Source organism: Bufo gargarizans, chromosome 9, assembly GCF_014858855.1.
Source record: "Bufo gargarizans isolate SCDJY-AF-19 chromosome 9, ASM1485885v1, whole genome shotgun sequence".
NCBI classification, from domain to species: domain Eukaryota; kingdom Metazoa; phylum Chordata; class Amphibia; order Anura; family Bufonidae; genus Bufo; species Bufo gargarizans.
The window spans coordinates 170,484,141-170,500,707 of record NC_058088.1 but is presented as its reverse complement, the minus strand read 5'-3'; the positions used below and the strand labels follow the sequence as shown (position 1 = coordinate 170,500,707).

At 43.0% G+C, this 16,567-nt stretch overlaps 1 protein-coding gene across 1 annotated transcript in view; it reads left to right on the top strand.

The window, feature by feature from the left end:
* Positions 1-16,567, top strand: part of LOC122946835 (neural cell adhesion molecule L1-like) — a 201,094-nt gene that overhangs the window by 179,039 nt on the left and 5,488 nt on the right. Inside the window, exons 23-26 of the mRNA XM_044306689.1 lie at positions 139-258; positions 4,408-4,563; positions 4,651-4,779; positions 6,490-6,562. Of these exons, the coding sequence (XP_044162624.1) occupies positions 139-258; positions 4,408-4,563; positions 4,651-4,779; positions 6,490-6,562 (478 nt within the window). The remainder of the gene's footprint in view (positions 1-138; positions 259-4,407; positions 4,564-4,650; positions 4,780-6,489; positions 6,563-16,567) is intronic.

The following is a 16,567-nucleotide window of genomic DNA, read 5'->3' as shown; positions in this document are numbered from 1 at the left end:
TCTAGTTTTGTGTTTTGCTCAAAATAAATATGAGCATTGACTGACAAATCTAAATGAAGTAAAAATATGATTGTGAGAACACCCATGCCCCAACATTTAGACTATCTTGATTATTATTTTATTCTGTTTTGTCTTTAGAATTTCCACCAGTTCTGAACATTACAGTTTCGAGGACATCCAAGTGTATCACCATAAAATGGAGACCATTGGAGGGACAGAGAAATGTTGAACTCAAAGTACAGATGAAGAACAAGAGCAGTAAGTGAAAACAAAAGAGAAAGACAAGAGAGAAGCAAATATCAGTCCTAGAAAATTTTCAGCCCAATTGGAACACTTTTGCTTTGGGTTGAATTTATTTGCACCCTAGTCACCATACACCACTGAGCCTTCCTATGAGAATCCCTTTGAGAGGACCTTTTGCACACAAGCAGTGACTGCCTTGTCGTAAGTCATGCCATGCAGTGCAAGGGAATGAACCTTGTAAGGTGGATATTTAGTGTATGACTCATTAGATTTTTTTTGAAGATTTTTTAATATTTTGTGTTTGATTTTACCAAAATTTGAAGAAGGTATATGAACATCACAGAAGTTGCTCCCAACTCGAGTCCCCCTTTATGGGTTAGCGAAGTGAGTTGCCAGAGCTTCTCTTGGTACTAGTAGTGGCATTATATGAAATAAAAATTTGGTCTACTTTTTTTTATTTTTATAAAAAAAACAGCTCTGCTCTTACCTATAGGCTCTGTCTGGTATAGAAGCTTGGTCCCAGTTAAATGGACTTGAGCTTCCCTTCCAGATAGAGCCATGGGACACAAGTAGTATTGTTTCTCTAAAAAAACAGACAATTTTTCTAGTTAAGTTGAGGGGAGTCTGTCAGCAGTTTTGACCATGCTAAACTGCTGACAGCACTAGATAGGGGCTGGGGAGAGCAGATGAACCTTACCTTTTGTGGAGCTTTTATTATCAGGAGTAACGTGAATATGATGTTATATTCTGCTAGATTCTACTATTATAAGTGCAGGAGGCAGAGCATCACTAGTGGAAATTTTTTTTTTTTTTTTATTGCAAAATTCAATGTGATCAAAGGTGCCCATAATCTTCAAATAGCTTCTCCACTTTGGATAATGCCTTTTATCCAGATGAGCACCATCTAATAAGAAGTTGATCATAGGATGGCTCATTGCTGGGTCCCTACGGCGCTACCACAGGATAAGCAAGTTTGGCGAGAGAGAAAAGAAAGGGGAGAGGCGCTCATAGGGTGGTGGGTAGCGGTTGTGTTGTTCTGCGTAATGGTCGAAGTGTGCTCACCTTATGGTGTTGTGCTGGTTGGAGCTCAACGTCCGTGAAGGTAGGTACACGTGGAGAAATAAGGGGGCGTTGGTTATTTTGGAAAGGTCGGTGCTGCCAATACCCGTTCGGTCCCTTAGGTGGAGTTGCCAGGGACTCCTAGGGACTGTGAAGGAAGAAGTTGCTGGTTTGTGTGCGATTGCACACAGTAGGGTATTTGTTTGGCGCACAAAAGGACGACCTCAGACAGTGGACTTTGGTGAAATAGCTGTTTTTATTGTTCAGTAGACAACGCGTTTCGGAGTTTATAACTCCTTTATCAAGTCTAAAACAAGGGTATAAAAGAAAAAAATGCCGGAGGCAAGAGATGTATCCCCACCTGGTTAGATGGGTGTGGACATGCATTAAACAGTGGAATATTTAGAGAGTTTGTGCGCGTGCCTTTAAGCATTAAAATGTGCATAGTTATATACAAAAAAATAATTTATATATAAAATAATGATGATAAAGGCAATAATAAGATCTGTAGTTTGCAGAGAAATAAAAATGCAAATGTCAGTGACAGCAGCAGCAGTTGATTAAAAGCGAAGGAAGTCAGTAAGTATTCGGTGGTCTGCGTATGAGGTCACTATTGGGCCCAGGTGTGTATTATTTCTGCTGGCATAAAAGATTGTGTGCTCAGGTATGTTTCAGGAGGACTGTGGTTATCGGATGAGTGAATGTATATGGCGTGTGAAGGCTGGTGTCCCTAGTGCGGTATGTGTGTGTGTTATGACGGTATTAGGTTGAATGTGGTTGTGGAGGGGGGGGGGGGGGGGTTGGGGGTTTACCTTAATCGGGCGTCAGCAGAGAGACAGGCCAGATGGCTGTGGGAATAAAAACACAACAAATGAGAAGACGGACACTGGGCAAAGGGGCATGATGATGTCTGTGTGTGTGGTGATGGAACTGAGGGGGGGGGGGGGTACGAGGAAATATGACAGGTGGCAGGTTGGGGGGGGGGGGGAAACATGGTGCAGTGCAATGTGATGTAGTGTGTTGTGTTTGGAATATGGCTGTGGGGGTGATAAAGAAGGTGGGGGTAATATAATGAAGGGGGCGGGTGGCCGGTGGTGATGAGAAGGGTGGGTGCAGTGTGTGGTGGTATTTTGATGGTGCTGGAGGGAGGAGGATGGATATCCTGTATAAGGGTGGGGATTGAGAGCTGCGCTGGTGGAATGTGGCCCCACATGGTGGTTAGATAGGCTGACCAAGTTATTTGGGGTGCAATGGGGGATGTGGACATCACAAGCGCTGTAGCTGTCTGCCTCTTACCTGGAGCGTCTGGTTTGTGCTGGGAACGCTGCTCTCCATGTGTCTGAGCGCGCGCTTTTTGAATTCGGGTGGCGGGGGCGGGGTTGTGACGTCAGACGGGGGCGTGGTGGTGACGTCAGGCGGGAAGGCTACTGGTATTGCTGCGCCGATCAGCTGATGTGCTAAGGGGGCGGGGGAGGGCGGTGTTCACGGTTGTTATGCCGATCAGCTGGTGTGCTGGGGGCGGGGTTGTGACGTCCTTGAGTGCTGCTCGGCTGGCGCTGGGCAGTGAGGGAATATGTAATGTGATGAGTAGTGGACAGTTTAATGTGTTATGTTGGCAGCACGGGGGGGAGAGAGGGGATATGGGGGGGGGGCTGGTGCTGTGTAATGTTATGTGTTGATGGGGTGGCTGTGATGGGGTGTTTTGATGGGATGTGATGTGATGAAGGGGCTGGTGTGTTGTGGCTGGTTTGATTCATTTGAAAAAGGGTGGGGAGTGTACTAGGGTGGCTGGTTTGAGGCATGTATATGACCTAGAGTGGCGCGGTAATTGGCAGGTGGGCAGAAGGGATGTGGTGGTGGAGAGAATGGGGGGGGGGGAATTATTGGGATGGATGGTGGTAAGGTGGGTGGGAACGGAGAGGTGGGGGCGTGGGTGCTGGAGGTGGTGGGCACGCCGGGGGTTTGACATGGTGGGGTAGGATGATTGGAGATGGGGGAGGGGAGTGGATGGGTGTGGAGGGGGGGGGGGCAGTGAAGGAAAGGGCAGTGGTGTGTGTGAAACAATATGGAGTGGTGCGTGGCAGAGTGCGTGGTGTGATTTGGAGGGCAGGAATCCGGGTTTGTTTAGATGCAGTTGGTTTCTAACAGTTCGTTTGGGCAATCTGGGTTTTAGAAGCAGTTGGTTTCTAGCGATTCATTTAGGCCGTATGGTTCTATGGTTTGTAGTTTGAATATCCAGTACATTTCTTTTCTCCTCAATTTCTGGTAGCGGTTACCATGGGTGGCTGGGATTTCTTCAATGGGTAGTAGGGAGAGGTCTCCTGCATCCTTGTTGTGTGCCTGCAGGAAATGTCGGGATACTCCATGTTTGAGGAAGCCGTTCGTGATGTTCCAACGGTGTTTGTTCATCCTCTCTCTCAGAGTGAGGGTGGTCCGGCCAACGTATTGTAATCCACAGCTGCATTCCAATAAATAAATGATGTATGATGATGAACAGTTTAGGAAGTGCTTTATTTCAAAATTTTCTCCTGTTACATTACTGGAGAATTTGGTGGTCCGATTTGAGATGTTCAGACAACACTTACATCTTTGGTGTCCGCATTTATAACTTCCAAGCATTTTGGGAAAGAGGCTCAAAATGGCTGGGGGATGTTTTTTCTGAATGCGCAAGCGACTAGGGGCGATGAGATTTTTGATTGTTTGGGCTCTTCTGAACGTTATGTGTGGTTCTGGTCGTATATGTTTCGTTAGGAAGGGATCCGCTTGTAGTATCTGCCAGTGCTTCTTCATCTCTTGCCTCCGGCATTTTTTTCTTTTATACCCTTGTTTTAGACTTGATAAAGGAGTTATAAACTCCGAAACGCGTTGTCTACTGAACAATAAAAACAGCTATTTCACCAAAGTCCACTGTCTGAGGTCGTCCTTTTGTGCGCCAAACAAATACCCTACTGTGTGCAATCGCACACAAACCAGCAACAGGATAAGCAAAGAATTACACAGCACCCTTTAAAATCAATGAGCAGTCCACGTAATTCATGGAAGCGCTAGGTCTTCAAGAGAGTTCCATTATGGTGATTGTGATTTCACCGCTTTTTTCCTTTTCAGGTGATTCGTGGCAGCAATACGATGTGAATGCTTCTGAAGCCGAATTCAAAATTGTTGAACTGCAACCGAGTGAAAATTATTATGTTCGTATTTTGGCGTTAAATCACACTCGTTATGAAGAAATTTGGGGAGTTGAGACTCACACTTTACCTTTAGGTAATTGCCAAAGCTAGACAGATAGCTCGAAACATGCTTACGGTCTTTACATTATTACCCATGTGTCTTCTCATCCTTTCTTTACAGCTGTACCTGACGAGAAGGGATTTGCGTCACAGGGCTGGTTTATTGGCCTGATAAGTGCTATAATTCTGCTGCTTCTCATCCTGGTCATCCTGTGCTTCATCAAACGTAGCAAAGGTGGAAAATATTCAGGTAAGTTGACATCTGCCCAAGACAACCAGCTAAGAAAAAGAAAATAGACAGTACTTCAGAGAAAGTACTATGAGGAAGTCTCATGCTTCCATTCTGTCATTGGAGTTTAAAGGAGTTGTTCCATGAGTAATATTCTACAGTTTTCAAACCAGCACCTGGATCTGAATACTTTTTTAATTGCAAGTACTATTGAGTTAATCAATGAAATATATCAGTATAGCGCCACCTGTTGTTTGCACTTTTTCTAATTTCTCTGTCCTGTTCACTGAGATAGAAGCACATGCTCAGCTCTGTCCTTCAACTGCCACCAGCCGCAGCAGACAGGACATTCCCATGGACCGTTTTCAAACAGTATTGATTAGGGAGAAGATTGTTCTAATGGGAAAAAGAACATGAGATTTCCCAGTCACGTTGTGCTGCTTCTCCACTACTGCCTCCCCAAATTGAAGAGGCAAAATCAGGTCTACATGTATTTTAGAAAGGTTAACCCGAAAGGTAGGTCACATCTCCGCTAATCTGGTAGTCTGTTCCTGTTCTGGCACAGCCGCTTACCACCACACATTGCCAGATCCCCATTGATTATAATAAGATGTAATGGGGATCCGGCAGCTTTCCGGCGTAAATGCCGGCTTTGGGCTGGACATATCCAGCTACATGCAGAGGGATTTGTCCAGCCAAAAGCCACCATTGATGCTGGAAAGCCACCAGATCCCCATCAGATCCCATTATGATCAATGGGTATTCGGCAGTGCCGAGCAGTGTGCGGTGGTATCCAGGTAAGCTGGACATGGTAACTCCTATAGTCCGTTCTTTTGCTGGAACAGACTACCAGATTATCTTTAACACCGATGTGAACCTAACCTAAAGCTCCTTCATACATAAGAGTAATTTTGGCTGAACCATTATTTTTGGAGGAGCTGGTCGACAGTCTAATCTGTCTTGGTAGCTAAGGACTCTCACCCAACAGATTATGATTGAGCATGCGGTGTGATTCTTTTGTAAATAAGGATAAGATAAGTCACCACCTGAGGTATCTGGCAGCAGCTTTCTACTCTCTACCCATTGAAAAACGCATACACACTTGGCCAAGCTGAGTGTTTGTGCATGGAGAAGTCGGTAGAGATAGATTTTGGCCAGACAAGTGTTTGGCTGGTAGCTATTAAGGTGGTATGGGGGCACCTTTAAAGGATTTCTGGTATTTCAATATTGATGGCCTATCTGCAAGGTAGGTCATCAATATCTGATGGTGGGGGTCTGACTCTCAGCACGGCCACTAATCAGCTTGTTTAAAAAGAGACCTTGGTGCTCCAGTGATTGCTGAAGACTTCTCACACTCTCACAAGCACTGCACTGTACATTTTATAGTGGCTGTGGTCGTTATTGCAGCCTTGAATGGAACTGAGCTGCACCTAGGCCATCTGACCAAGGAACGGGACGTCACTGGCCTAGGAAGAGGCACCTCAAACAACTGATCAGTGGAGTACAGGTAGTCAAACCCCCACCAATTAGATATAGATGACCTATCCTAGGGATAGGCCATCAATATTAAACTCCCAGAAAATCATTTTAACAGTAAAAAAGTTAAGCACTATATTAGTTCCATATGACCCATGATGTGTACAGAACATATCTTTTTAGAGTCTTTTACACTGACCTGTCCTACATTTACATCTTTATGGCACATCCCATCTTTGACATTGTTTTATACAGTGAAGGACAAAGAAGACACCCAAGTGGATTCTGAAGCTCGCCCAATGAAGGATGAAACGTTCGGGGAGTACAGGTACAAAAAAAAGGAGTGTTGTTTAGCCAGTTAATATAAAGGTGAAACTGGCCTATAGTCATCTACACATATATAGAAAAGACTTCTCAGTAGAGGATAAGACCATGCTGCTGAACATTACAATCGTTGGGATTGTGGTTTTGATTTCTTTTAGAATTACATTGATTACTAAGAGTTTATATGCTTTGTAGAGCACTGTGGTCCTTTACTTTGGGCAACACCGGACTCCAGAACCATCGGTGATGTCATCGCAGTCTACCTCTTGGGTACATAGATGATTACATGTAGACTGAACTATGGAGAAAAACATATGGATCGCACATCTACATGCCATGCATTGATCGATTGCTTCTCAGCATCATTTATAAACTGTGCACAAGGCACTTGGCATGTGTCTTGATCAAAATGTATAGGTCCACTCACCACGTCAAGATGGCTTCTTTTGAGTGGGTCGCTACTCTAATTTGGCCTTAGCACCAAATGGCAACCATCGCCGTTGCAACATAGCAAAAATCTGATCTGCGCTGCTCTTTCCAAATTGTATATTTGTTTTTTTAATGATTGCAATTTTAAGAAAGCGAAGGTCGGGCATATAAAAATCAATGTCCCCCCATTGAAGCAGATGTGAAACCCTGGGTCGGGCAAGTTGATCTGAAGTGACAATATTTTATTCATACTTGCAGTGGTGGTTCTCCACTGTCTGGATTTCCCTTTTCCCTTGAGAGAGAGCTTGAATAGGTATTCAGGTGGAGCAATGAAAAACGGCTTTTACACCGATTATGTGGCTTTCTGGAAGACATACCGAGGACCCGACCCCTAAGTCATCTGTGGTGGAGTTACATGTATGGGAATCCCAACTCCTATGGAAAGGGCAACACAGATCTGATTTTTTACCCTTAGGTGGTGTGTTCTGGTGGTCGCCATGTGGTGCTGTGCCATGGACCCACTTAAAAGAGGCCAGTGGGGCCTATGCATTTTGATAAAAATGTATGCTAAGTGTTCAGTACTTCACACCTCATGTACAGTACATTATAAATGATGGTGAGAAGGAATAGATCATGAATGCCCAACCTGCGGCCCTCCAGCTGTTGCAAAACTACAACTCCCAGCATGTCCGGACAGCCTACAGCAGGGCATGGTGGGAATTGTAGTTTTACAACAGCTGGAGGGCCGCAGGTTGAGCATCCCTGGAATAGATAAATGCATGACATGTAAATGTCCGATCCATATCTTTTTCTCTATAGAGTAATTACGTTTAGAAATGATCAGGCAAATATCATGCATGTCCTGATTTTATCCCAGCTTGTATTTAATGTCTAGAAATGATATCGAAATACTGTATATTAATATATGCCCCTATTACGTCTTCTTACAAGGCTAGAACCACGAGCATAGGAAGCCGGCCGAATTTATTTTTATCTCCATAGTAAACAGCTATTAATAACATTTTGTTTTATGGAGACAGAATATTTTTATGATATGTGTCATGCGGGAAACGTGTTTCTGTGTAATTACACCAGATTTCACTTTCTGAGTTACACAAGGAAGAACAGACTTCTTTGACATCTGGTGCAGAATATTATGCAAATATTATTTGCGTCTTCAGATTTGGCAGTTCATTCAGACTAATTCGGAATTGCTTCCAGGCCGTTCTAAAATGAGCAGCAATCAGTTCACTTATCCAAATGATCAGTTCATGCCAATGTGTATAGCGCCATCTGAGGGCTATGGCATTGTCACTGCTGATTGAATAGAAAGCATCTAATAATCAAAACTGCCATAATGTCAAATACAAAGCAGAAATGTCCAGCCCCAGGATCGGGAGGCTCCTCCAAAGAAATCTGCCATAAACTGCTCTAAAATAGTCAGCACCATGGACACCAACTAACCCATTTGTTAGCTGGTTAAAGGGTTTGACCAGCAGTATGTATTTTCTAGATGATTTACGGTGGGTCAAAAATTAAAACGAAGCCATACTCACCTCACTGATCCCCCGCCAAAACTGTCCTGGATCAACATAGTGGAAATGCCAGAAAAAGCATGACAGAGGCGGGTCATCATGGAGTAGGTTTCTCCTGGTTTCCAACTTGTTGACCAGGAGAATTAGCGTGGGTCAGTATATATCTGTATATATCCATATCAACACATGCTCATATTCTTCAGTATATCATCTATGGTTTAAAAACGGGAAATTCAAATCTACACCCTACTGCCAATAACTATGTTTAAATTTTGTCCCCGGGAACTGATGTCCAGGTCCAAGGTTGCATTGTTTGTTCATATCCATATACTATATATACTATAGTAACAGTGCCACTCTTGTCTATGGGTTGTACTTGGCAACGCAGCTCAGTCATGTACTTTGCAATACCACACACAAGGTTTATGGACAAGAGTGGCACTGTTTGCTGGAAAATAGCAAATGCTTATTTCTAAGCCATTTAGGAGAAATCATCTCAAGATCAGAGTAATATTTCAGTGTTCTATGGTTTGGAAAGACTTGTGAGACATGTTACAATGCTTAGAAGTGCCTTCACGTACACTGTTTGCACATGTGTGACTGGCATTCCTGACCTTATGCATTCGTTCTCCACTCTCTTGTCCATGCTGCCATCAGATCTCTGGAGAGGTAAGCTGCTCTCGCACGGTAAAGTTCCTTCTTACAGATGTGGGGTGCGATTTTTGCACAATGGGTGTTCACTGAATCTACGTCTACGCCCTTTTGTGCCATGGTTCTTTAAATCCATATGCAGCTACATTTGTTTATGACTACATATATGGTAACAATAAACATCCAGCCTTTGCTAAATTCAGTTTCCTTGAGGATCTACTAGCAGTTGTCTGGCTTGTAATGTCAGGTAACACTACTGTGGCTGGATCTAGGAAGGTCAATCCTTCTTAAGGCTAAGCGGCCAACTAAACTAAAGCTGCATCATTCAACAAAAACAGTCCAAGTAGCATTCATATGTATAGGTCAATCTTTAAAGATCTAAGCCGGTTGGACTTTCCTGGAATAAAGGGGAAGGGTCTACCTGTTTCAATACCCTTTATTTCCGAGGTTTTCTTCAGATCATAGATGTATGGACTACCACCATCTTTCCCACCCAAGTTTTATCTTTCAGGCCACTTCATTTTTTTTCTTCTTGAGGCTCTCAAAAAACTTTTCTGGATAGTAGAGATCATTATGTTTATACATAGTCCATTAGACATTGGTCAGGTTCAAGATCACCATTGATAGCTAGATTAGTGGAGGACCATTTTATGCCTGACCAACTTGAGTTCCCTATCTATCACAGAAAGTTAATTGGACTTGAGATGCAGATTTGCTCCCTGTGACTTCTCAGAGCTGTCATGGTCATTATACAACAGAACTACCGTATATATATGAAGCAATATTTCTAGGGCTGAATATGATGCCCACATAGATACTTTCGGAATGTCTGAGAATAAAAGTTATGGCATATTAGCTGTATTAAGCCATTTATATGAGGCATAGGTTGGAATTCAGGGTTTTACTGGCCCACTTGAGTACCAGAGGATCTTTTGATGGGCCAAGGTTCTGATACCATAGTTGGCCCCAAAGGTCCAAGAGAAAAAAATATATTTGGCTTACTTTGGAGCCAGTCATCTGCCACTAGGGTCTAACTGTTTAATTTACAACCTATTCGACTTTATTGAGCCTCAAAAGTAATTTCCTATGGTGGTCCTAAGGAACCATAGACCCACACTGATGGTCTACAAAGCACCAGTGTGTCTGTAATCTGAAGTCATTGGGTTTCTACGTGACTTCAAGCTCCTTACATGTGGAGTTTCCCTAGAGGTCCTCGAATGTGAAGAAAGTCCTGCAGCTCCTTTACCAAAACCAAGAGACCCTTTTTCCTAGACTCCATTATTTTTTATCTAACCAAGCCATGTTGTAGTTTCTTACATGGGTCACGGCACAAGAACTTATACATGTGAATGCTATAATATTTTTGGTCTTCTGTATAATGACTAGTCATGTTGTGAACACATGTACTAGTCTATACTCGGAGAACCATTGGATGGTTTAGTTTGTCACCTACAATTGGCCTGATAAGAAATGAGAAGACACTGTGGGGGAGATTTATCAGAACTGGTGTAGAGGAAAACTGGCTTAATTGTCCATAGCAACCAATCAGATTCCACCTTTCATTTTTCAGAGCTGCTTCGGAAAATGAAAGGTGGAATCTGATTGGTTGCTGTGGTCAACTAAGCCAATTTACCTTTACACCAGTTTGGATAAATCTCCCCCTGTGTCGCCCGCACCTCCCTAGCAGTATGGGAACTTGCCATATACTTCAGTATAGAGAGCAGCCTGCCATATGCAAACATGGCTTATCTCTGTGTATCACCTCATTGCAGTTCACAGAACGTTACACTATTTTCTGGATGACAGGGTCCTTCATTTCGATGTTGCTAAGTAAAATTAAAGTGAATGTCAATGTGACGGCTGAGCCGAAATCACCCAAAATACATTCCACTGATTGTTGACTACATTTGCAATACAAAAATGTCCCATGATGTATGGATATATGGGGTCAGTTATCAAACCGGTGTAAGGTAGCACCCAATCAGAATCCACCTTTCATTTTCCAAAGGAGCTGTCAAAGATGAAAGGTGGATTCTGATTGGTTGCTAAGGGCAACTAAGCCAGTTCTACTTTACACCAGTTTGATAAATGACCCCCATATTGTGTACATGTGTGTTATGTGTGTGGCGTGTAGCTGTGAACACTTATATTGCTTTGTGCATGCCTAGTATACAATTTCTACATTGCATATGCTATGAGCAGTAGGAACAGGTGCGGAACCATTCATTTCAATGGGGTCGCAAAAGATGCGGACAGCCCACCATGCACTGTCCCCATCTGTAGCTCCATTCCGTGGCCCCACAATCACGGACAAGTATTGACATTTCTATCATAGGGGTGGCGATGTGCGGTCCACAAAATGCGGACTGGTATCCGTGTTTTGTGGATCCGCAATTTGTGGACCGCAAAACACTTACGGTCGCGTGAAAGCACCTTTACAAGGAGAGTCCCAATAATGGAGCAAGGCAAGAGCTCTAGCAATCCCTTTAATAATCATACAGTATATTAGGGAATCGTCTTGTAAAGACAATCTCCATTGCAAATGAAGCCGGTCTGACTACTCTGCAGTCCTCACTTAAAGGGGTTGTGCCACGAAACACATTCTACATTTTTCAAACCAGCACCTGGAGGTGAACACTTTTGTAATTGCATGTCATCAACAATTTATTAGAGCCACTGAGATATTCAATAAAATATATCTTTATAGCGCCACCTGCTGTTTGTCCTTTTCCTTATTTCTTGATCACCTCACTGCGGTGGTCGCGCGCTCTCAGTTTAAATCTTTAACTGGCACCGGCCATAAATTTTGTTAGAAGCTGTGTCAGTTACAGGGAGAGAGCTGCAGTAGAAAGGTCACACCCCCTGAGAAAGACCCCCCCCCCCCGAGAAAGACCCCCCCTTCCTGAGAAAGACCCCCCCCCCGAGAAAGGACACATCCCCTGAGAAGCCAGTCTGCAGTATAATTGGAGCAATGAATGAGTAGATCGCTGGATCCATGTGAGGTACAGCGCTGGTTCTAGTTTTGACTGTCATGTACTATATGATGTCTGATTTTCATTTTTTACATCAATCATGGCATAACTCCTTTAAGTGTCATCATACATGTAGGTGCCCGTTAGCAGCCCTCTGATCTGGCTTATAGAGGGCCTAATTTCCAACAGTTCAAAATTTTCTGAGATGGTCCAGAATTTTAGGTCAGTCCTGGCAAATTTGGTTTGAAAATGGGTAGGGTTTATGTCAAGCCCCAGCTGGAAGTAGGTGTTCCTGGGTTGGTTTGAAGCAGATGTTGAGAAGGGGGCATCAGAGGAAGAGATCCACCTCTATGGCAGCCATATTGCCCTATAGGAAAGATGGAATTCCCTTAGTGGGGAGTTGTAGTAACACACAACAGGCCCCCAATAATGGTCTTCTTCTTGGACCCCTGTTATCTCCTGGGGGATAAGCTGATTTTCGCAGTGGCTGATGCCACAGGTTAATAGATGGACATCCCAAGTTATTGAATTCCCACTATGGCATAGGTATAAAGCGGGAGACTAGATATTTCAAGGATACATTTTCTTGGCCATTCCTACCTAATACAGCAGAGACAGGCTGTCATAAAACAGCTGTCATAACCGTACAACTCTCTTGGCCTCCTTGCTCTCTTATTGGGCTCCCAACTGCTTTTCAGACAGATTTCTATACATATAAGATCATAATATGAACTTGATCCTCTGGTGGCTTATATTCTCTATTCTGCCATAACATATGCACCTTGTATGTTCACTTCTTACATGTTTTATATGTCTGTGATTGTCCTGTGACTGTCATTCTGTCATTTGTCTCTACAGCACTACCTACTTTAGAAATAGGTAAACCACATGGACTGGTTATGTTATATCGCTCTTATACTGCATGTGCCAAAATACCAAATCCTGCTATGCCATACAGTTAATTGGATGGAGATTGATAAGAGATACTAAGTCCACTATGGTATTTTTCAAGTATCTTTATAATAGCTTTTCATCATCAGCTCTAATTGACTGGAATAAGAGTCAATGGAAATTATGTCTATTATGGACTATATATATATATACAGTATATATATATCTTAATTTGCTTGGCCTTTTATCTCTAGAAAAGAAGGTGTAGGGTTCAGGCCTAATACCATACCATATATCAACCATCCCAATCCAGATTATACAGTACTATACCAATAGAATTCTACGTACCGCTATCATGAAAGGCTGCCCTGGACACCAGAGAGGAACTCATAGTCATGTCACACTCATTTGTGTCATTGCAAAGGAGATATAATATTAGTCTCCGGGGTTGAGGTTCTCCAGAACTAAGTTATTGATGACCGATCCTTAGGGTAGGTAATAAACATCAGATCGTTGGGGGTCCAACACCCAGCACATCCACCGATCAGCTGTTTCAGGCAACCGTTGACACCGGAAACAATGCAGTGAAAGGAGCCAGAAACAGAAGGATCCATCATCCACTATTCAGTTTTCGGTGCCACATGTTTATTTAATTTCAGTTTCCACTCTCTTGAATTGGAGCTGGGCTTCAGTATCCTGACATAGCCACTAACAGGGCTGTAGCTATAGGGGGTGCAGAGGTATTAGTCGCTATCGGCCCAGAAGCCTGAGGGGGCCCAAAGACCCTTGTGCATCATAAGAAGACGCTGGTATTATTCAAAGTCCACGCTGGCCAAGTTACACCTCTGGCTGGAGGGAAGGAGTTAGGTCAAGAATTTGGCATGGGGAGGGGGTGGATTGTTGTTTCAATTTTGCCTCAGGCAGCACGAAGGCTATGTGCTTCCCTGCCCCTGGCCACAAAGCACTTAGGGAAGGTGGGGCCCAAGCTGAACTCTTGCATCAGAGCCCATGAGCTTTTAGGTATGTCCCTGGCCACTACCACTAAGGATAGATGATAAATATCTAAGTTCTGTCAAGTGAGGAGCAAAAACACATCTGGGACAAGACATATATGGCAGTTATTTGGCACAAACTGAGCCAGAAATCGGTCAGTCAGTAGGTTGGAAGAGTCAATGGGGGAGATTTACTAATTCTGTCCTACATTTAGGCAGGTTAAAAGTAGACCAGCCAGCCAGAAATGGAGGCACATTAAACATAGTAGTACATGCTGTATGGTAAATTTGGAGCATCTTGCTAGAATTGATGGATATTTTTCTCTTCCTTATGCTAACTTTCTTGGCACAATTTGCACCAGAATTTTGGTGCATTTTACTTAGTAAATCTCCTCCTATGTCTCTATAGAGATCAACAGGAATGGTGGACATCATTTAGTAGGAATAGTACCCCTTTCCAACATGCCTATTCAGAACATATGTGGTCTGAGATGGACCAATAACCTTTGTTTCTCAGTCCTTTAAAAAGGATTCTCCAGGGCTTCCTTATCAATATCTAACTTCTGGCACCCCACCGATCAGTTGTTTTTACTAGTTGGGGTGCTGGAACCAGGCACGGGGTCACCCCAGCCTAGTACAATGTATAGTAATTGGGTCTGGTTACTGCAGCACTGTTCCCGATCAGATGTTTCTGACTCCCATCACCCCCACTGATCTGATATTGATTACCTGTCCTAAGGATAGTTCATCAGTACATAAGTCCTAGAAAACCCCTTTAGGTGAACCACTTTCCTTTAGCATGAATGGTTTATGGGTCATGGAATAATATTGGATTTTCACTATGTTGGACTTGTCGCCATCTGTCATTTGGTTTGTTTTCATGCATGTTTCAATATCATAGAGTTTGAATTTTGTGGTTTATTATGCTACTAACATGGCATTGCACCTTATGCTGCATACATTTCTATATACAAGCTATCCGCCTCAATATGACCCCTGTAACGCAATGCACCCCTCAGCATCTTGTTTACAGCAGAATTGTCCTCATGTGCATGCATTTTACTCCATTTTCTCGTTTGGGACATTGACCAGTAAACATAGAGTTTTGGCCAAGCCTATGAACCCATAATCATACTGGATATGGATGTTCAGTTATGAAAATCCATAACGAGGGCTAGTATAGTCTGATGCACATTTATTGAGTGTGCTCCTTCCATATTGGACAATGATGGGTAATCTGATGGTGATCAGTCTGACATGGTGCTTCTCTCCTTGTTGGGAAAGCATACATTTCATGTTTTGTGCAATGTCCTCTTGTCCAACTTTACGTAAGTTGTGACATATTTGCCATAGAGGCAACCAATATGCTGGGTATGGGACCCCTAAGATAAAGGGAGTTGAGCTGCAGCCCTAATTAATGGATGCTGAGAACCTCAGTAGGGAATCCCCTTTCCACATGCCTTTCAAATTAGGGTGTAGACAATGAACCAAACAATCATGAAAAGGAGATTGGTGGAGGGCAATTAGATACCGCCGTGTCCTCCTGCTCCAAGTGGTTAGAGGCTCTTTGGTTTTACCCATCCCCAGAAGGAAACCCTATTTCAATCTTTGCTATAGTGTTTGGCCCTCTGAAAGGAGTTTCCTATAAGCAACATTTATTGCCTATCCCCAGGATAGGTGATAAATGACTGATTACTGTGGTTGGACCACTGGGACTCTTTCTAATTATGAGAATAGAGGTTACCGAGTCCCCCATGTGGATGGAGAGGTAGTGTAACATAGAAGTGAATAATTTGGTGGTCACGCATGCATACTACTTCTCCATTCGGGGATTCGGCGACCCCTGTTCTCATGATCAGTGGAGTTTCCAATGGTGGGACCCAATCATACAATTATCACTTATCCTGGAAAATATTTGGAGGATATCATTTATACCTGCTTTTCACCATCAGATTAACTCTTTACATCACAAGAACATGAGACCCAGTTAAGTTAATTTTAATAGGTTAGGGTAGTGTCCAACACTGAGCAACTTTAGTTTTCTTTTCCCGGAATCTTTCTTCTGCTGTCTTTCTTTGACTTCTGTGTTTTTTTCTTATTTTGCCATGCAATCATGCAACCCATACAACCTGTACATATATTGAACTTTCTATCTATCTTCCTTCTGTGTCTTCCTTTCTCATTTTGTACCATTTGGCAAGGTCTGGTTACACAAAAAGAAAACCAATATTACATCTGGTACCCTATGAGGGTAGATAGGAGGTTGATCTTGTGCACAAGAACACTTAATTTAAGGGTACAATTTCTTGTATACAAAAAGCCACAGAATGAAGGCTGAAAGATAGAAGAGTATATCTGGAATAAGTGCCCATCAGGAGTGTCCTAAAATCAAAGCTTTATGTTTTTAAAGGCGATGTACACCTTTGCAACTAATAGTTTTTTGTCTCAATAAATCTAAAATGAAAAACTAAGGAACTTGGTAATAGGCCTTAATTAGAGAGTCCTTCTGTTTTGTTTCTACAGTTCCTATGCAGAATAT